At 48.0% G+C, this 16412-nt stretch overlaps 1 protein-coding gene across 2 annotated transcripts in view; it reads right to left on the bottom strand.

The window, feature by feature from the left end:
* LOC105545674 (multivesicular body subunit 12B) overlaps positions 1 to 16412 on the bottom strand; it is a 71975-nt gene that overhangs the window by 54455 nt on the left and 1108 nt on the right. Inside the window, exons 1-2 of one of the 2 annotated variants that reach the window (XM_011988693.1) lie at positions 8309 to 8511; positions 3086 to 3208 (exon numbers count right to left, since the gene is read on the bottom strand). In XM_011988693.1, the coding sequence (XP_011844083.1) occupies positions 3086 to 3208; positions 8309 to 8344 (159 nt within the window). In that variant the 5' untranslated portion in view covers positions 8345 to 8511. Of the gene's footprint in view, positions 1 to 3085; positions 3209 to 8308; positions 8512 to 16412 lie in introns of those variants that run through there. The other variant, XM_011988694.1, reaches the window with a different exon arrangement.

Below are 16412 nucleotides of genomic sequence, written 5' to 3'. Positions count from 1 at the left end.
CTTCAACTCCTGACCTCAAGTGATCTGCCCACCTTGGCCTCCCAAAGTGCAGAGATTACAGGCATGAGCTACCACGCCTGGTCATAAGCATTTACTTAGAAAGGCAAAGGAATGTCGGTGAAAGGTAAAATGTATATCGCTGGAAACACACCCAACAATGATTCTCAGTAATGTCCAGCTTGATGCCCTGCAGACACTGCAACATCCCAGAGTGGCTTGTAAATCAAAGGTTACATTCCGCACACAGGAATTGTAGCAGGAAGTGCTTCTTATAGCATTACAATTCTGTGAAAACTGACCATCCACACAGGATAAAATCGCATGCACTATCTTTGGCAAACACTAGTCATCTATGACATATAGTCACTACTCCGGGCACGTGGCATCACAAAGACGCACGAGCCTCACCCCAACTCTGACTGCAAGGGGAGAGAAGCACCAGTCACTCCCAGATAGTGTGGGTGCAGAACAGAAAAGGGAGGCTCTTTCAGAGAGGACTGCAGACATCGGAACAATAAATTGAGAAGTTTAGCATATAATCTCCAGCCCCCTAGCCTAAGAAGGCTCCCCTGACCCAGAGAGAAGGGAAGTTATTGAATTAAATTTTTATAAATGAACATTTGGCACCTTTTACCTCGAGCAGCAATGGGACCTAAGCTCATTTTAAAGCAGTTGTGCTACTCAGGGTCACCAGTCCATCTGGTGCCTAACTCGCAGGGCTGCGTGGTGGCAGTACTCAACGGGCTCTGTGTGCAGGGAGAAATTAATCCTACAGCAGCTACACCAGACAGAGAGAGGTCTCGGCCCAATCCGCAGCAGGGCTTCCTCATCTGCTGGAGTTCTGTCTGAGCATTTCTGCAGCCTAGCCACCACAGAGCGCCGTGCACTTTGGTTTGGATGTTGACTTAATATGAAACTCCAGATAAAAGGAATGAGAAGTCTCTCTTCTCACCATGCCCTCCCCGCCTTCCTTGAACTTGGGGCCAGACCTCTGGGGAACGAGACGCTTGTCTGCACACAGTCCAGAGGCCAGCACCAAGAGGGGACTCCCACCTCTCTCCCTGTTAGGGCTTTCAGAGGGAGCCGGAGCAGTCTCTACCTCGGCCGTGCAGAGCTGGGTAATTACCGGGCGGATGAGCTCAAGCCCCTTGCCCTGCTCACCTCCCACTAAAATGCACGGCACAGCACAATCATGAAATGTGCTTATTAATTTTACTCATTTGACACTGCGCTCTTCTGCCCTGAGCTCGATGTTAGGAGAAAATGATAGGGATAGATTCTGCTCCTGTCAGACTTACCAAGACTTCCAGAAAACCAAACTATCAAAGGCCATCTGCCACCCACTAGCCAAGCAAGCAGGATGACCCTAAAGGTACAAACGGAATGCTAAAGATACAGATCAACAAAAGAGGGCATGGGAAGATGGGGAGACCCCTGCCCTGGGCTCAAGCTCCCTGTAAGCCCTCCTAGGAGAGTGACCCCTGAGCCCGTCCTCTCCCACAGTGGGAACTCCCAGTCCCTGCCTTGATTCATGACTTGCTGCTTCATCCCTAATTCATCAAAAGACACTTTGGCTTCTCAAATCAGGAACATTTTTATTAGCTTCCCCCAGAGTTTCGTGGCACAAAGCCATACCTAATGATTCTATTTTATGGAAAGCTATACATTCAAATCGTGCTTTGAAGTCAAGCGGCAGGAAAGACTCAAATGTTTGTCAGAAAAAGATTCCTTCACTTTTTCACTTTTAAAATGTTTATGAGCTTTCAAACAGTTGGAAAAGGGATGTGTAGCATTTGGACAGGCTCCTTCTTCCTTACCCAGGACCCAGCACTGGCTGACCCAGTACAGATCTGCCTTGACCACTGCAGTTCTCAAAGGGGGCTGATTCTGCCCAGCCACCCCCTGCTCCTGGAGACATCTGGCTATGTCTGGAGACATTCTGGGTTGTCACCACTAGGGGAGGAGGGACAGGTGCTACTGGTATTCACTAAGGAGAGGCCAGGAATGCTGCTTAACATCCTATGAAGCACAGGATAGCACAAAGAATTATCTGATTGTCTTGCCCGAAACGTCAACAGTGCCGAAGTTGCGAAACGCTGCCTTGGGGTATCTTCTGCTGGGCCAGGCATCGCATCCTCGTCACTGCAGGACATCCGACACTATTCTAATTGCTGTGGGAGGTTTTCAGTGTTGGCTAATGAGATTCGTGTTCTTTCACTCTTATGTATTCTTGGTGCCCATTTTCAGCGAATAAGCACAAAACGTCACAAAGTGAGGAAAGTAAACCTAAGACCACCTTAGAATCTCAGAACACAGGATAATATCCATGTTAATTAAACCCCCGTAATGTTCCTCTGTACTTTGTAATCAGAATTTTACAACTGAAGCAGAATTTACCTACGGAAACAACAAAATAACCAGTTCCAATCATCAGGACTACTGAACGCCTGCACAGATGTCTGCTTTAAAGCAAGGAAAGTTCTCCACTAAATTGTGGTGGCATGGTCAGCCACAGCGCTGGACTTGGAGGGAGTCTGGTCCTGATGATTCACCATATCCAAAGACTGGGACTCTGTTACTTCACTTCTCAGAGCTTGGGTTCTCCTAATCAGCAAAGAGGCGATACAGCTACTTGCCCTCCCAGCCTTCCAAAAGCCCATGAGAGTTAAATGAGTTCACAGGTAGGAAACATTTTAAGCTGTAAAGGGCTACACAGATGTAGGACAATGCCTTTACAATATTTACACATGCACGACAATACATGACAACCACCAGGAGTCGTTCATAGACTCTGGATCCTTTTCATGAAATGTCACCACCAGAAGTTGAAAATCAATGAATCTAACTCCTTAATTTTACAGAAGGTGAAAATGACCATCATAGAGGTGGTCAAGGCCAGGAAATGGCCCAGATGGGCTCAGGTCTTCTAACTCCCAAACCAGGATGCTCTCCAGACCCTCCCTTGGTTAAGTTCCTAGAGGGAAGAAGCACATCTTAACACGCAAGGGTCAGAGGGTCTTGGACACAGGAGATAAATACTTGTAGAATCAGTGAGCAAAATGTACAAACTAGTATCTTGACTTACTACGTCATAGCCTGTCGGGGCTCGGTTCCGAGAAGCCACCACCCCGACTCCTGTGATGGGATCCATTGACGTTTCTGGCAAGGCTTCTGAGAGGTCTTTGACTTCAGGCATGGTGGACTGGTCCTGGTTCAGCAAAGGAAAAAGAAAGCATAAAATTCAAACATAGCATTTATGTGAATAATATAAAGTCTCAAACAGACAGAACCAGAATCTTGGGGCAAATACCCTGAGGTTCACATACCTGAACTAGTTGAATGAGTCCTGACCCTATGTGACCCTTTCCCTAGGTCAAGAATTCAAATCACCTCTGGTCCCCACTCTTCTCCAGCTTTGAACACTGAGCTAACACGAGAGCTTGTCTCTACTCTCAGGAGGTAAGTTTGACTCAAACCCAAGAGCACGTCATTCTTAACTCCGCCATCCAGCTGCTTGATTTCTGAACAGATACCAGCAGCTGCTCTGAAGACACGTCAGACATGGCTAAGCCTAACAACACCTTTCCTCTCTCTCCCTTGCAATCTCGCCTACGGAGGCCTAGACTTCCAAACCCACAGCCAAGGTTAGGCCTTCAGCAGGCAGAGCTTTGCAAAGAAGCAAAGAATGTTGTAAACATAGAAATAAGTGTTCTTGGCTTGGGTGAAGGAATGGTGTTGGACTCCCGGCTCCATGACTGACTAGCTGGTGACTTTGAGTAAGTAATTTAACCTCATGGACCCTTCATTTTCTCAGCTATAAAACGAGGTCATGATACTGACCCTCGCAGAGCTCCTGTGAGCACCAAGAGAGTCAAAGAGAGTAGATGTAAATGAAAGGTCTGGAGAGGTCCCTGGTACACAGTAGGCGCTCAAAAAAGCACATAAGGCTGGTGGGGTGTGGGACATACAAGTCCAGGTAACTGGTCAGAAATGTGATAGGCGTCACTCCCTAGGGGACTGGCAGATCCCTTTGTTGTGTTTTACCCTCGGGTCATGTGGGCACTTACTCAAAGCCGAATAGTAACAATGATCATAATTCTTGCTGGGCACTTTGAGAGAAAGGGAGGGAAAATGGAATTATTATTCTGCTGCTGACTGCCTCTTGATGTGACCAGAGGAGACAGGTAGAATATAGAGAGCACTGGGTCTGGGCAGCTGGAGTGGCAGTGCACCAGAAAGCAAATAAGAGAGACACCACCATATGTAAATGAACCTAAGTACTTTTAAAAGGACAAGCACTGAAAAAGAGCAAGTCAAATTCCACCTCTTTCTGCAGCAATTAAACGCCACTGGCTGTAGGTCTGCCAGATCTCTCAAGGCTGGTTACTGCTTCTAACACAAACCAAACACCCTACCTCACTAAGCAGGCAGGAAGAATCTTCTTGCTTCTAGCCTAGAATTAGAAAAGGCAGAGGCCATTAAAAATGACTGCAGCCTCCTAAATAGGAACAATCAAAATGCCGTATGCAAGTCTCCCATGAAGTCTGTGGAACCCACAAAAAGCTCTGGAAACAGACTTGTCAGTGCAATGGAGCTGAGTCCTCGATCAAGGCTAGGAAGTGCCTGGCACAGCTGCAGTCTCCTCTTCTGTTTACAACAAAAGCTTAACAAAGTTATGCTTTACCTAATTCTTCTGAAAATAAGCTTCTAAACGGCCAGGGCAGGGGGTATCACACTGCATCACTGCATCATTTTCTACTTTCAAGTTTCATTTACCAGGCAGGTTTATCTGCATAAAACACAGGGCTTAGTGCTTCCTGCACACAGTAGGCATTAAGTAAATATTTATTGAGTGAATACACAGGCATGTCCCCAGTAAAGGTTTAGAATTAAATATCTGCACCTGGAGATCCAGAGCAGGCACTGATCAAAAGGGCTCAGCACTTGAAAAATCCCGTAGTATTGGTACCATGAAAATAACATTGCTGCAGTTTGCAAAATATTGGTACCTGCTGTTGGTTACCAAGAATGCTTTGCAATTAACAACTCATTAACAGAATGTACGAATTCTGCCAGTGCTAAAATATCACGCTGTGAATTTAATAAAGAACATGTGAGGTAAGTTTTCTTTTTCTTTTTTTTTTTTTTTAAGATAGTATGGACTCTACTATCATAGAGAGAAAAGAAAGGGACAAAGAAAAAGGAGAAGAGAGAGGGAAGTGGGGTTAAGCATGAATAAGCAATATCTTATTTGCTGGTGGATTCATTGCCACACCCCCTGGTCACATCGTACCTCCCGGTACAATGATGACAATGGCCCTCTGCCTGGAGCCCGCTCTCAACAGCAGGAGGGAGGGTCACCAGGCCTTGGAAGAAGCCATGCTGCTCCCACAATGCCCTGCGGCGGCCGAGGAGAAGGTTCAAAGATGGCTGCAGACGGCCCCCGGCTGAGGCAGACAAAGGAGCTGGGCCTGGCCTGCCAAAGGGCCCCGCAGAGCTGCTCGCAGAGCATCTCCAACGCCCGCCGTTCTCTTTCCTTGCCCCCAGCTGCTGTGCCCCGGACAGACGAAGGCGGCCTTTGTGAAATATGGACAAATGGCTCCAGGCCGCGCGCGCTGCGGCCGACTCATGGAGGAAGCGCCATCACCAACCAAGGCAGCTTTTAATGAGAAACGCCCAAGATATCCATGGCAGGGGCCATCACTCAAAGCCGCTTGCCCTGAATTACATATTTTCTGACTGCAAATTACTCTTAACGGCGTCTCTACCGGCACTTCAATTGACCTTCCTAACAAAAGGCCATTTATTAACTAGTGCTCCACGTTTCCCAGGCCGCGCGGAGCCTCAAGCCAGGAAGGATGGCCCCGCGGCTGAGGACTCCAGGAGGCCATTCATGCGGGCCCTCTCACATCAAATCCTGAGGCCTGGTTGCAACAACCCCAGGTTGTATCAACAGCTCCTCATCCAGCATCCATCTGTATCTCAAAGTCCAAACTGCCCACAAAACACACTGACAGGTCTGTAGCATTTGGACAGTGCTTTGCAGCTCTCAAGAAGCTTTCTCAGGCTCCTTCCCAGTTGAAGCTCACATCAAACCTGGTGGGTGACTGGGTCACCTCCCAGGAGTGGGACGACTGGTCTTCCTCCCTGGGTCTGGTCTGTTTTCCATTGTACTAGGCAGAAAGGCATCCAATTGAGAAAGCAGTTTCAACACTAATTATATTTTAAAATGCCAAAGCTTTTCATTCTCTAGCCACAGCTCAATAAGTCAAGCAAGGGGGAAAAAAGTACAGAAGGATAAAAGTAGCATGGGATTAATTTTCCTCACACCTCAGTTTCAAGATTCAACATTCCCCTCATAAATAATTTACAACAATAAAAATGAGCTAAGGCCATGTTTGTGTAGGATGGAGGTAAATTTAGGCCTAATGAGGGAGATCCGAGCACCGCACAGGAGGGAATAGGTTGATCTATGGCACGGTGCGAGCAGGATCGACAGCTCACAGGGGCTCCATATCCAACTGGAAGTTGCAGGGCCAATCGGGAGGAGGGGGAAGCAAGATGGCAAAACTTGTGCCATCCCAGCTGTGGCTGCAAGGAAGGTCTCTATAGGGAACCTCCAAAGTTGACCCAGTGTTTTGGATGACAAGACAAATGTTGAGATTTTGCAGAACTATAGGATTGGGCCAATCTAAGTCTATTCTCAATACATGCTGGGTAAGGAATAAAGGTGCTGGGATGCCAGGGACTCAAACTGAACCTTGAGCAGGTCCTCTTACTTTCACCTCGCAGGTCATCAGGTCCCAGAAGGTTCCATTCTGACCTCTCCCCTGAGCGGGCATACAGCCTCTGCGAGGTCATTTCCAAGGCTGGGGACTGCAGAGCCTCGGTTCAGGCGTTGTCTGCTCCTGAGAGGCTTCCTCTGCAAGGCAGGAGAGTAGCGTGTGTGTGTGTGTGTGTGCACATACACATACACATATGCACATGTGCCCACATGTGTACGGAATGGGAAAGCTGGGGAGGGTTAAGGTGAAGTGTTTTCTAAGCCAAGAGGATTTTTTCCACCATGCCATACTCAAAGAGCACCATATAAACCACACAACAAAGCCAGGAGCAAGCTTGCTTCCAGCTTCCGCCCGCAGTGCTGCAGATAGCGCTTGGGGAGGCCCCAGCTCCCGGCACTGCAGCACCTAGCACAAGACTGTCATCCCAGGTTCACGGAGAAATGAACTTTAACTATAAAGACCCTTCATACAGACGGCACACTGCTCCCTTGTAGCTGATCAAAGAATTACTACAACAGTGTGCTTAATCCCTGAAAGTCAGCAGTGCTGGGCTTAACTGATGCTGAACATTGTTTCGGAATCAAAGGCGTGCCTCCCGGCCCCAGTCTGGGAGAAAACTGAGCTACTGTATCACAGTTGAAAACTCAGGGGAACTTTGATATCATCTCTGTTTAATTTCCACGGCCTTCCTGAGCCTGGGGTTTATCTCGTTTTATCAACTCCTGTACTGAAATCAAAACGCAACTAACAAAGCTCAGACCTCTCTCCACCGAGGCCCTTCCAGCGGCGGGGTGTGGGCCGAGGAGTTTAAAGTGCTTTCAGGGAGCAACAACTGCAGGGGGCAGGGGGCGCTGCCTTCAAAGGAGGTGCTGTGGGCAGTGGGCCCACGTTCCAGCCTCCCGCCATCTCGGCCTCCTGCCGTGGTGACGCCGGCTCAGAAGCGGCGCCAGCGAGCACTGCTGGTCAAGGCTGAAAGCATGACTGGCATACAACTTTTGAGGAGAGTAATTTCAAAGTATTAAAGGGGGGCAGGCTAAATTGGGCTACTGTAATTGAAATGACAAAAACCGTGGCTTAATTACATCCCTACAGAAGGGCAAACTTGCGATCAGCTTGCTTGAAATCCAAAGTCAAGGGCACCAAAGACAAAAACTGCCTGCTCACATCTACCAGCTTCCAGGGCTGAGGAAGGGAAAAGAATAAACATTTCATTCGCCATGGGAAACGCCACAAGAGCAGGTGGCTGCTGGAAATGGGTTGTCCCCCAGTAAAAGCTGCTGCTCTGGCCTTCATAGAGAGGGTCTTTGCCTGTTTCCCAGCGGCAGCAATGGTCTGTAAGAATCCATGCCCACCTCTGGTGCCCCAGGATTACTGACACCTTTCTGCTGGCAAATTGCAAGCAAGGGTCAGAAGGACAGGCAAGGGACTGCCTATCCCCAAGGAGGGAACCTGTGGCCAGGCCTCACCAATGCACACCACACACAAACCCAACCACCTCCTTACAGAAAGGTGCAGAGACCTACCTCCTCAGAAGGCTGAGAGCTGGGGCCAGTGTCCATGCCGTGCCCAGTTAAATGGGCAGCTGGCTTTGAGGTCACCTGTGGGGGACAGTGCACAGACTTGAGAGGCTGTCACTGTGGAGCTTCAGGGTGGCATCCTGACACCTTCTGAACTTTAGACAGATTACCTGGTGACCAGTCAGAGTCAAATCACTCTGACAAATGCTGGTGGACATAGTCAGGTGGTAACAAGTCACTGGCTGCTAGAAGGACTGCTAAGTTGTTGGGCAACTAAGGTAAATATTTTTCTAAGCTCTCCTAGATCGCAAATAATTTTCCAGCTAGGGAACTAACAATTGTGAGCACTTCCTCTTCCCTGCAACAGAAGAATCCAGTGTATGCACATGTCTATTCAATCTGCCCTATGCTTAGATTTCTATTAACCATTTGATTACCAAACATAGATTTTGCATAAACCACATGAGGCAGGACTAGGGTTCAGATTCCTGCAACCCTTAAGGTGCAATGGTAGGTTCCAGGATTCACTTTCCAAAAATAAATCCAGGATCAAGTTCTATAGCACTGTCCTGGCCAAAGCCCTGCCCCTTACAGGCCTGACTCTGTGCAAACCAGGGAACATTACTCGAGGGTAGGGCATTCTCTGGTACACTGTGGGTACCACCTGCTTGCCCATGACTACTGCAAATGAGGGTAGTCTGTGTCCACTCCCATCAGGTCTTGCTGGATAGTGTCATATTGTCCCCTGTAGAGAAGGAAAAAAAAGGACCCTAACAGAAGGCAGATGCCTACAAATGAAACCATCCCCAGGGTCCCAAAAGCAATGGTTCCTGAGTGTTTGGTGATAGGAGTCACAGCTTGCCCTGAGGGGCACAGTGCTCACAGAGTAAAAACACTAATATCATCTCAGTGCCAGGCAAATGGGGGCCCCGGCCAGAATCATCAGAATACCTGTCTTCAGGCCAGCCAGGCCACCACACCCCTCTCGGACTTTCACATGGGTCTTGAGAATTTTTTTTTCATACATTTAGTCATCTAGTCATTCTACCCATATGCTAATGACTTCCAAAATACCTCCAAGCCAGGCTTTTCTCCTTAGACTCAGAGGTGTCTGTCTGGTGTCTTTGCCCACATGGCTCAGGAATACTTCAAATTTGGCTGACCTTGCCATCTTCCCCCTGAAGCATCCTCCCACATTCCCGGTCCCTACGGGGGCCTGGCGTGTGAACAGTGAGTCCACAAATGAGTACGGAGCCACTTTGGCTAAGCACTGAGGCTACAATAATGAGATGGAAAGTCCACATTCTGGAGTGGGAGTTATCCAACTTTAGCATGTGCAAAAATCACCAGGAGAGGTTGTGAAAAGCAGACATTCCTGAACCCCACCCCCTGAGATACTGATTCAGTACGCCTGAGCTGGTCTAAGAACATGCATTTCTAACAAGCTCCCAGCTGACACTAAAACAGCTGGTCTACAGTCCAAAATTTAAGTACAAGAGAGCAGGTACTCATCGGGTATTTGACGAATGAATGAATGAATGAATGGATGGATGAAATGAACCTAAAGGTAATCTTCCACAGAGAAAAGAATGAATGAATGGATGAAATGAATCTAAAGGTAATCTTCCATGGGGAAAAGCCTCAGAATCAGCCCTCCAGTCTCCCCCTCCTTCCTCTTGACAGTTCAGCCAAGAGCACCAGGTTCCTCCCCTGCAGACACCCACCCCACCATTTAAAACCAGGGTCATGCATGGGCATGGTGGCTCACGCCTGTAATCCCAGCACTTTGAGAGGCCAAGATGGGCAGATCACGAGGTCAGGAGTTTGAGCCTGGCCAACATGGTGAAACCCCGTCTCTACTAAAAATACAAAAATTAGCTGGGTGTGGTTGTGAGTGCCTGTAATCCCAGCTACTAGAGAGGGTGAGGCACAAGCATCACTTGAACCCAGGAGGAGGAGGTTGCAGTGAGCTGAGATGGTGCCACTGCACTCCAGCCTGGGTAACAGAGCCAGACCCCATCTCAAAAAAAATAAATAAATAAGTAAATAAATAAAACCAGGGTCACGGCCAGATGCAGTGGCTCACGCCTGTATTCCCAGCACCTTGGGAGTCTGAGGTAGATGGATCACAAGGTCAGGAGTTCGAGACCAGCCTGGCCAGTATGGTGAAATCCTGTCTTTACTAAAAATACAAAACTTAGCCAGGCATGGTGGCACGTACCTGTAGTCCCAGCTACTTGGGAGGCTGAGGCAGAAAAATTGCTTGAACCTGGGAGGCAGAGGTTGCAGTGAGCCAAGATCGAGCCACTGCACTCCAGCCTGGGTGACAGAGTGAGAGTCTGTCTCAAAAAAAACCAAACAGGGTCGCACCTTCCATTCCCTTCAAACCTTCTCCAATTGCCCAGCCAGACAGGTGCCACCACTCAGAATCCTGACATCATCCAAGCACTTAGTCTTAGCACACATATGTGCATACATGCACTCATGCACACGTACACATACACACAGCCTTGCCTCTCAGAAGGCTAGAACACGCTTTCCCTAGCAGACCATAAGTTACTCAAAGGTGTGTTATGTCCACCACAATGCCCGCCTCACAGTGGGTGCTCAATAAATGGATTATGAATGAATGGGGAAGGATAAACAAACAAAATTCCTATCCTCTCAAAATTGCTAGGTTTCACTGGATTAAGGAGGGTACATAAAGGGGCAGGGGCACATAAAGGGGCAGGGGAATAGCAGAACTGTCAGACCCTTTCCAATGAAAGCCCGGGGTCTGGGGTCACTGATACCTCCATGCAGGACACACACCATGATCCCAGAGGTTAGCCACTTGCAGAGGAGGGGGGAAGGGACTGCAGCACTTCCAGGGGATTCCAGATTTAGATCTAACTCAGTGCAGCCAGGCTGGATGTGGGCCTGTCAGGGGCCAATGGGCGTCTAGGCTGGCTGCAGGAAGAATGCCCTGGAGAGCTTGTAGAAGCACAGCTTTCCCATTCCCTATCCTCGGGTTCTCATTTAATTGGTTCAGGCTGGGACTGAGACTGGAGAGTGCGCAGCCAAGGAGAAGCTCCACAGTGCTGGGTGATACAGCAATGAATAAGACATGGAGCTCACGGGCTGTGGGAAATATCCCAAGAGAAAGGGACTGCAAAGGAGGGGACTCTTCCTTTTGCCTGGTCAGGCAGGGAGAGGTGAGCAAAGAACTGACCTCCCTGAAAGATGGGGGTGTGTGGAGTGGTGAAAGTCTTGCAAGCAGAAGACACAGCCTCAACAAAGGCACCGTGGTGTGAACACACAGGGACTGCTCGGGGAGCTGCGAGGAGCAGATGGGCTCTGAAACAAGCTTATAAAATGCTTAAGAAAACAAATAAACAAAACACAATCAAACTGAACTAAAAAACCTGTCTGCACTTCTCTGCTGTTTCTAAGATCTAAACAATGATGTTGAGCTACAGGAAGGGGCACCCCAGTGGTCTAACGGAAGAGATTTCCAGGCCTTCCGTTCATGCTTCCCCGCCTGCGACTGAACATTTCTCCAACCAATGCCCCTTCCTTCACACCTCCATGGGGCCTCCTTATGCTATTAGCTCCAAGCGGGGAATGGCAGGCAGAGCAGAGGAATGGAAGGGGTGCACCCCTTTGGAGTCCAAGGGACCCGAGCTTGAATCCCAGCTCTGAGACTTACTGCATAACCTTAGGCAAGTTAAACTAAACTGGGCCTGAGTTTCCATCCCTACAAAACCGGAATAGCAAATAATATTGTTTCTACAGAGTTATAATGTGTAGAAAGCATCAAGAATTTGCAGCAAAAGGCAGTCAACAGAGTGAAAAGGCAACGTATGGAATGGGAGGAAATATTTGCAAATCATATATCTGATGAGGAGTTAATATGTGAATCTATAAAGAACTCCTACAACTCAACAACAAAAACAAATTCCTTAATTTAAAAATGGGCAAAGGACTTGAATAACAAGTCTTTCCAAAGACAATATACGAATAGCCAACCACCACCCAGAAAGATGTTCAATATCACTTGCCACTAGGGAAATCAAATCCAAACCACATCTCACCTTATACTCATTACGATGGCTACAACCAAAAACAAACAAACATACCAACAAAATAACTGTTCACAAGCATGTGAAGACATTGGAAACTTTGGCACTCTGCTGGTGCGAATGTAAAATGGTACAGCCACTATTTTATGGAAAACAGTGTGGTGGTTCCTCAGAAAATTATAAATAGAATTACCATATGATTCAGCAATTCCACTTCTGGGTATCTACACAAAAGAATTTAAATCAGGTCTCAAAGAGAATTGTAGACCCATGTTCAGAGCAACATTATTCACAATGGCCCAAAGATAGAAGCAACTCAAGCATCCATCTATGGATGAATAAACAAAATATGGTACACATATTCAATGGAGTATTATTCAGCCTTGAAAAGGAAGGAAATTCTGAAATGTGCTACAACATGATGAACCTTGAGGACAGTATGCTAAACTAAATAAGCCAGTCACAAAAAGACAAATACTGTATGATCCACTTCTATGAATACCTAGGGTAGTCAAACTCGCAGAAACACAAAGCAGAATGGTGGTTGCCAGGGGTGAGGAAAGGGGGAATGGAAGGTTGTTTTATGAGCACAGAGTTTCAGTTTTGCCAGATGAAAAGTTCGGCAGCGTAGCTGCACCACACTGTGAATGTGCGTAATGCCACCAATCTGTGCACTTAAAAATGAGCAGGATGGTCAATTTTATGTTATGTGTATTTAACACTTTTTAAGAAAGCGTCAAGAACTGTAGGTCTCTAATTTTGGTAAGCAGAAGTATAACCCAAGGTGTCTGTTAAGCATGCAGATTCCAGGTCCCGTTCCCCAGAGATTCTGATTCAATGAAGTCTGAGTATGAGGTCCTAGAATCTGCATTTTCATCAACACCACAGGCCTATTTAGCACATTATGAACTCATTTATTTCTCTCTTCTAAAAGATCAGGGGATATTCTTTTGAATATTCTGCTCTGCTGATTAGAATCTGTTTTTTTTTTGTGTGTGTGTGTGTGTGTGTGTGTGTAAAGAAAGAAAGAACAAACTCGTGTTGACTCCTGCCACAGGTCCAACAAGATGGCCCTCCAGTCCTAAGGGAAGTAGGAGCTACAAAGCTACTATGTGCAACTCCTGGGCTCCAGGCCCACAGGGCTCTCACATTTCTGCCTGGACAAGCTCCGCATCTCGCCAGACGCGTGTCAAGTAAACCAAATGCATGCCCACAGGATGTCCCCAACAAGGGAGGTAATGTCAGGCACACTCTGCAGTGGCTTTGCCTCCCAGGCAGCTGGAGACAGACCTGACTCTGGCAAACCCACTGCAACTAGTGCAGACAGCACAGGGAAGCCATGATTCCCAAGGGCAGCCCAGGAAGTAGAAGGCCAAGGAGAGCCGGGGTTGAGGGGTGGGTAGTTGGGGAAATGCTGGCCAGGGTGGGCCTCGGTGAGAGATAGAGCAGCCTGGGGAGAAGGAGCTCATTCAAGAAACCCAGGCCTCCCCTCCACAACCCAACCTGCAAAGGAGACTCTGCAACACAGTGTGCTTATCCTAACCACATCCAGCCATGTAGTCATTTGTTATCTTCATCATCATCATAGCACCTTCAACTTTTCCCAGGCTTGACTCCAGCACCATCGTTATTTTGCAGTGTGGAAAGGTTGTCTCCCTTTGAGTATGGAGCATTTCCAGCAAACTCAGACAGAGGGGCCTATGCCATTTGGATTCTGATCCCCCCAGGAGCAGATCCTCCATGAAATGGATAGAGACTACACTTCTCCCTTACCCCTTCCAAGGCCCTGAGAGGGCATCTAGCAGTGTGCTCACATGGTGGCGTGGTTCTGTAACATGTACAAACACAGGATATTCTTGTGTTCTTTTTCTTAAAGCTCTCCCCTCAACAGACTGTATAAACATCGGACCTGAAAAAAACACCACGATCTGCTGCTGGATGCTGAATCGCACTTAAACTTCATGAGGAGCCCCACCTCGTACAGTACCCAGTGCAGTCACATACATTAGCTCCTTCAGCCTTCTTGACTGATTAGCTTTATGGGGTAGGCTTTATTCTTAAGACACTTTTACATTACGGGAAATGGGGATTCAGAAAGTTTCTGTGACTCACTTAGGGTCACCTGGGGTCCAGGAGGTAGCCTGAGAGTCAAACTCGAGCTCCTAAATCCAAGCCCAGTGTTCTTTCTACTATACCATCACTTCCTGGTTGTCCTGTTAAAGACTAAATAATAGGCCAGGCGTGGTGGCTCACGCCTGTAATCCCAGGAATTTGGGAGGCCAAGGCGGGAGGATTACTTAAGCTCTGGTGTTCAAGACCAGCTTGGGCAACATAGCAAGACCCCATCTCTACTAAAAATAATAACAATTTAAAAAATAGCCGAGCGTGGTGGCAGGTACCTATACTACTTGGGAGACTGAAGTGGGAGAATCTCTTGAGCCCAGGAGTTCAAGGCTGCAGTGAGCCATGATGGTGCCACTGCACTCCAGCTTGGGTGACAGTGAGACCCTGTCTCAAAAAAAAAAAAAAAAAAAAAAAAGACAGAAACTCTAAAAATAAATAAGCTACTCCTCTCATTCATCCGTTAACAAACCTCTCATAATAACCCCTACCGTTTACTGACTTCTTGCTATAGTAGCAGGCACTGAGCTAGACTTTTCTTGCAATATTTCATTTACATCACGCCATAATCCCATGAGATGAATACGATCATTAGTTTCACTATGCAGATGAGGAAACTGAAACTCAGAAAAGTTCAATAATTTGTCCAAGGGCACAAAGTAAGCAGGAAAGCCAAGACTTAAGCTGAGGTCTAATTCTAATTCTAAACTCCCTTAAGCTGAGGTCTAATTCTAAACTCCTGGCACATAACCAGGGCACAATATTCCAGTTGGAAGTGGTAAAAGGCCCCTAGCAGGATGCAGACAGGGTAAGGAAAATGCCTTGAGCCTGAATTAGGAGTGTGACCTAAAGCCTAGAAGGAGGGAATGAAAAATATGGATTACCGATGATAAGTTTAGGTTCAAATGAACCAGTAATCGCCACATCAACTGCTTCCCATGGAGCTTGGAGCCCGGGTCCCAAGCAGAAGCAGCTCTCAGAGGCCCTATTTAAAGATTCTGAGCCTGGTACAGTATCTCCAAGTACCCCACATGATTTCCAACGAGCAAGAAAGGTGTCACCATCTACTGTAACTAAACATCCTGGCACACTGAGTTTTTCAGCTAGTCAAGGCTTCACAGAGCTTATCTTTTAACTTTCTAAGCTTTTCTGTTGCTGCTGATACGATTTCCTAGCCCTGTTAAAACGAGATGAGATCCAGCCAGCTGTCGAGAAATGTACAATGAGATTATACTGAGAAGGAACCACGAGAGACAAAGGCCCCTAAGAGGAGCTGGTCTGCTGTCTGCTTTTGTGGCAGCAATTGGAGTGGGCTCTGGTTCTTGGGTGGGGGCAGGGAGCAGGGAAGGGGTGACCGCCATTTGCCTTTTGCCCTGCTGTGGTCTTCCTCAGTGCCTTGCGCAAGAGGCTGTTGAGGGGCAGGGAACAGAAGAGTCTCATCTTTCCTGGTGAGAAGGGCTGCTGATTTAGAACAGTTGTGTGTTGGTAACAAAGAGGACAAAAGATGCTCTAGGGTCTACCCCGTTCCCTGGTGCCTGCCTCTGAGGATGTGATGTCCCCTGGTGCCATGCCTCAGCTCTTGTCCCAGCCCCTGCTCCTCGCATCTCACTGGTGCTGGAGTCACTGTAGAGTGCTCGACGTGCCCACCATGTTCCTGGATGGGTGCTGTGGGTCTCGGGTACCCAGGCTGGGCATGTCACCTTGCAGACAGGTGCCAGAGGGTTTAGATATCCTCTCTGCTGTGCCCAGATCACAGAGGCAGTCATGCCCCAGGGGCAGGTGCACGTTGGTCTGCACCCACGTGACCACAGAGAGCAGGACCCCAGGCCAGGCCGGTCAAACGACAGACTGTCCCCAGTCTGTGCCCAGGTGGGCCGCCTCTCTCTCACGCGGGCAGGGGTGGCCCTCCGCACCCTTCACCTGCCCGG

Source organism: Mandrillus leucophaeus, unplaced genomic scaffold, assembly GCF_000951045.1.
Source record: "Mandrillus leucophaeus isolate KB7577 unplaced genomic scaffold, Mleu.le_1.0 Scaffold335, whole genome shotgun sequence".
Classification (NCBI taxonomy): domain Eukaryota; kingdom Metazoa; phylum Chordata; class Mammalia; order Primates; family Cercopithecidae; genus Mandrillus; species Mandrillus leucophaeus.
This window is presented reverse-complemented; position numbering and strand designations above follow the sequence as displayed.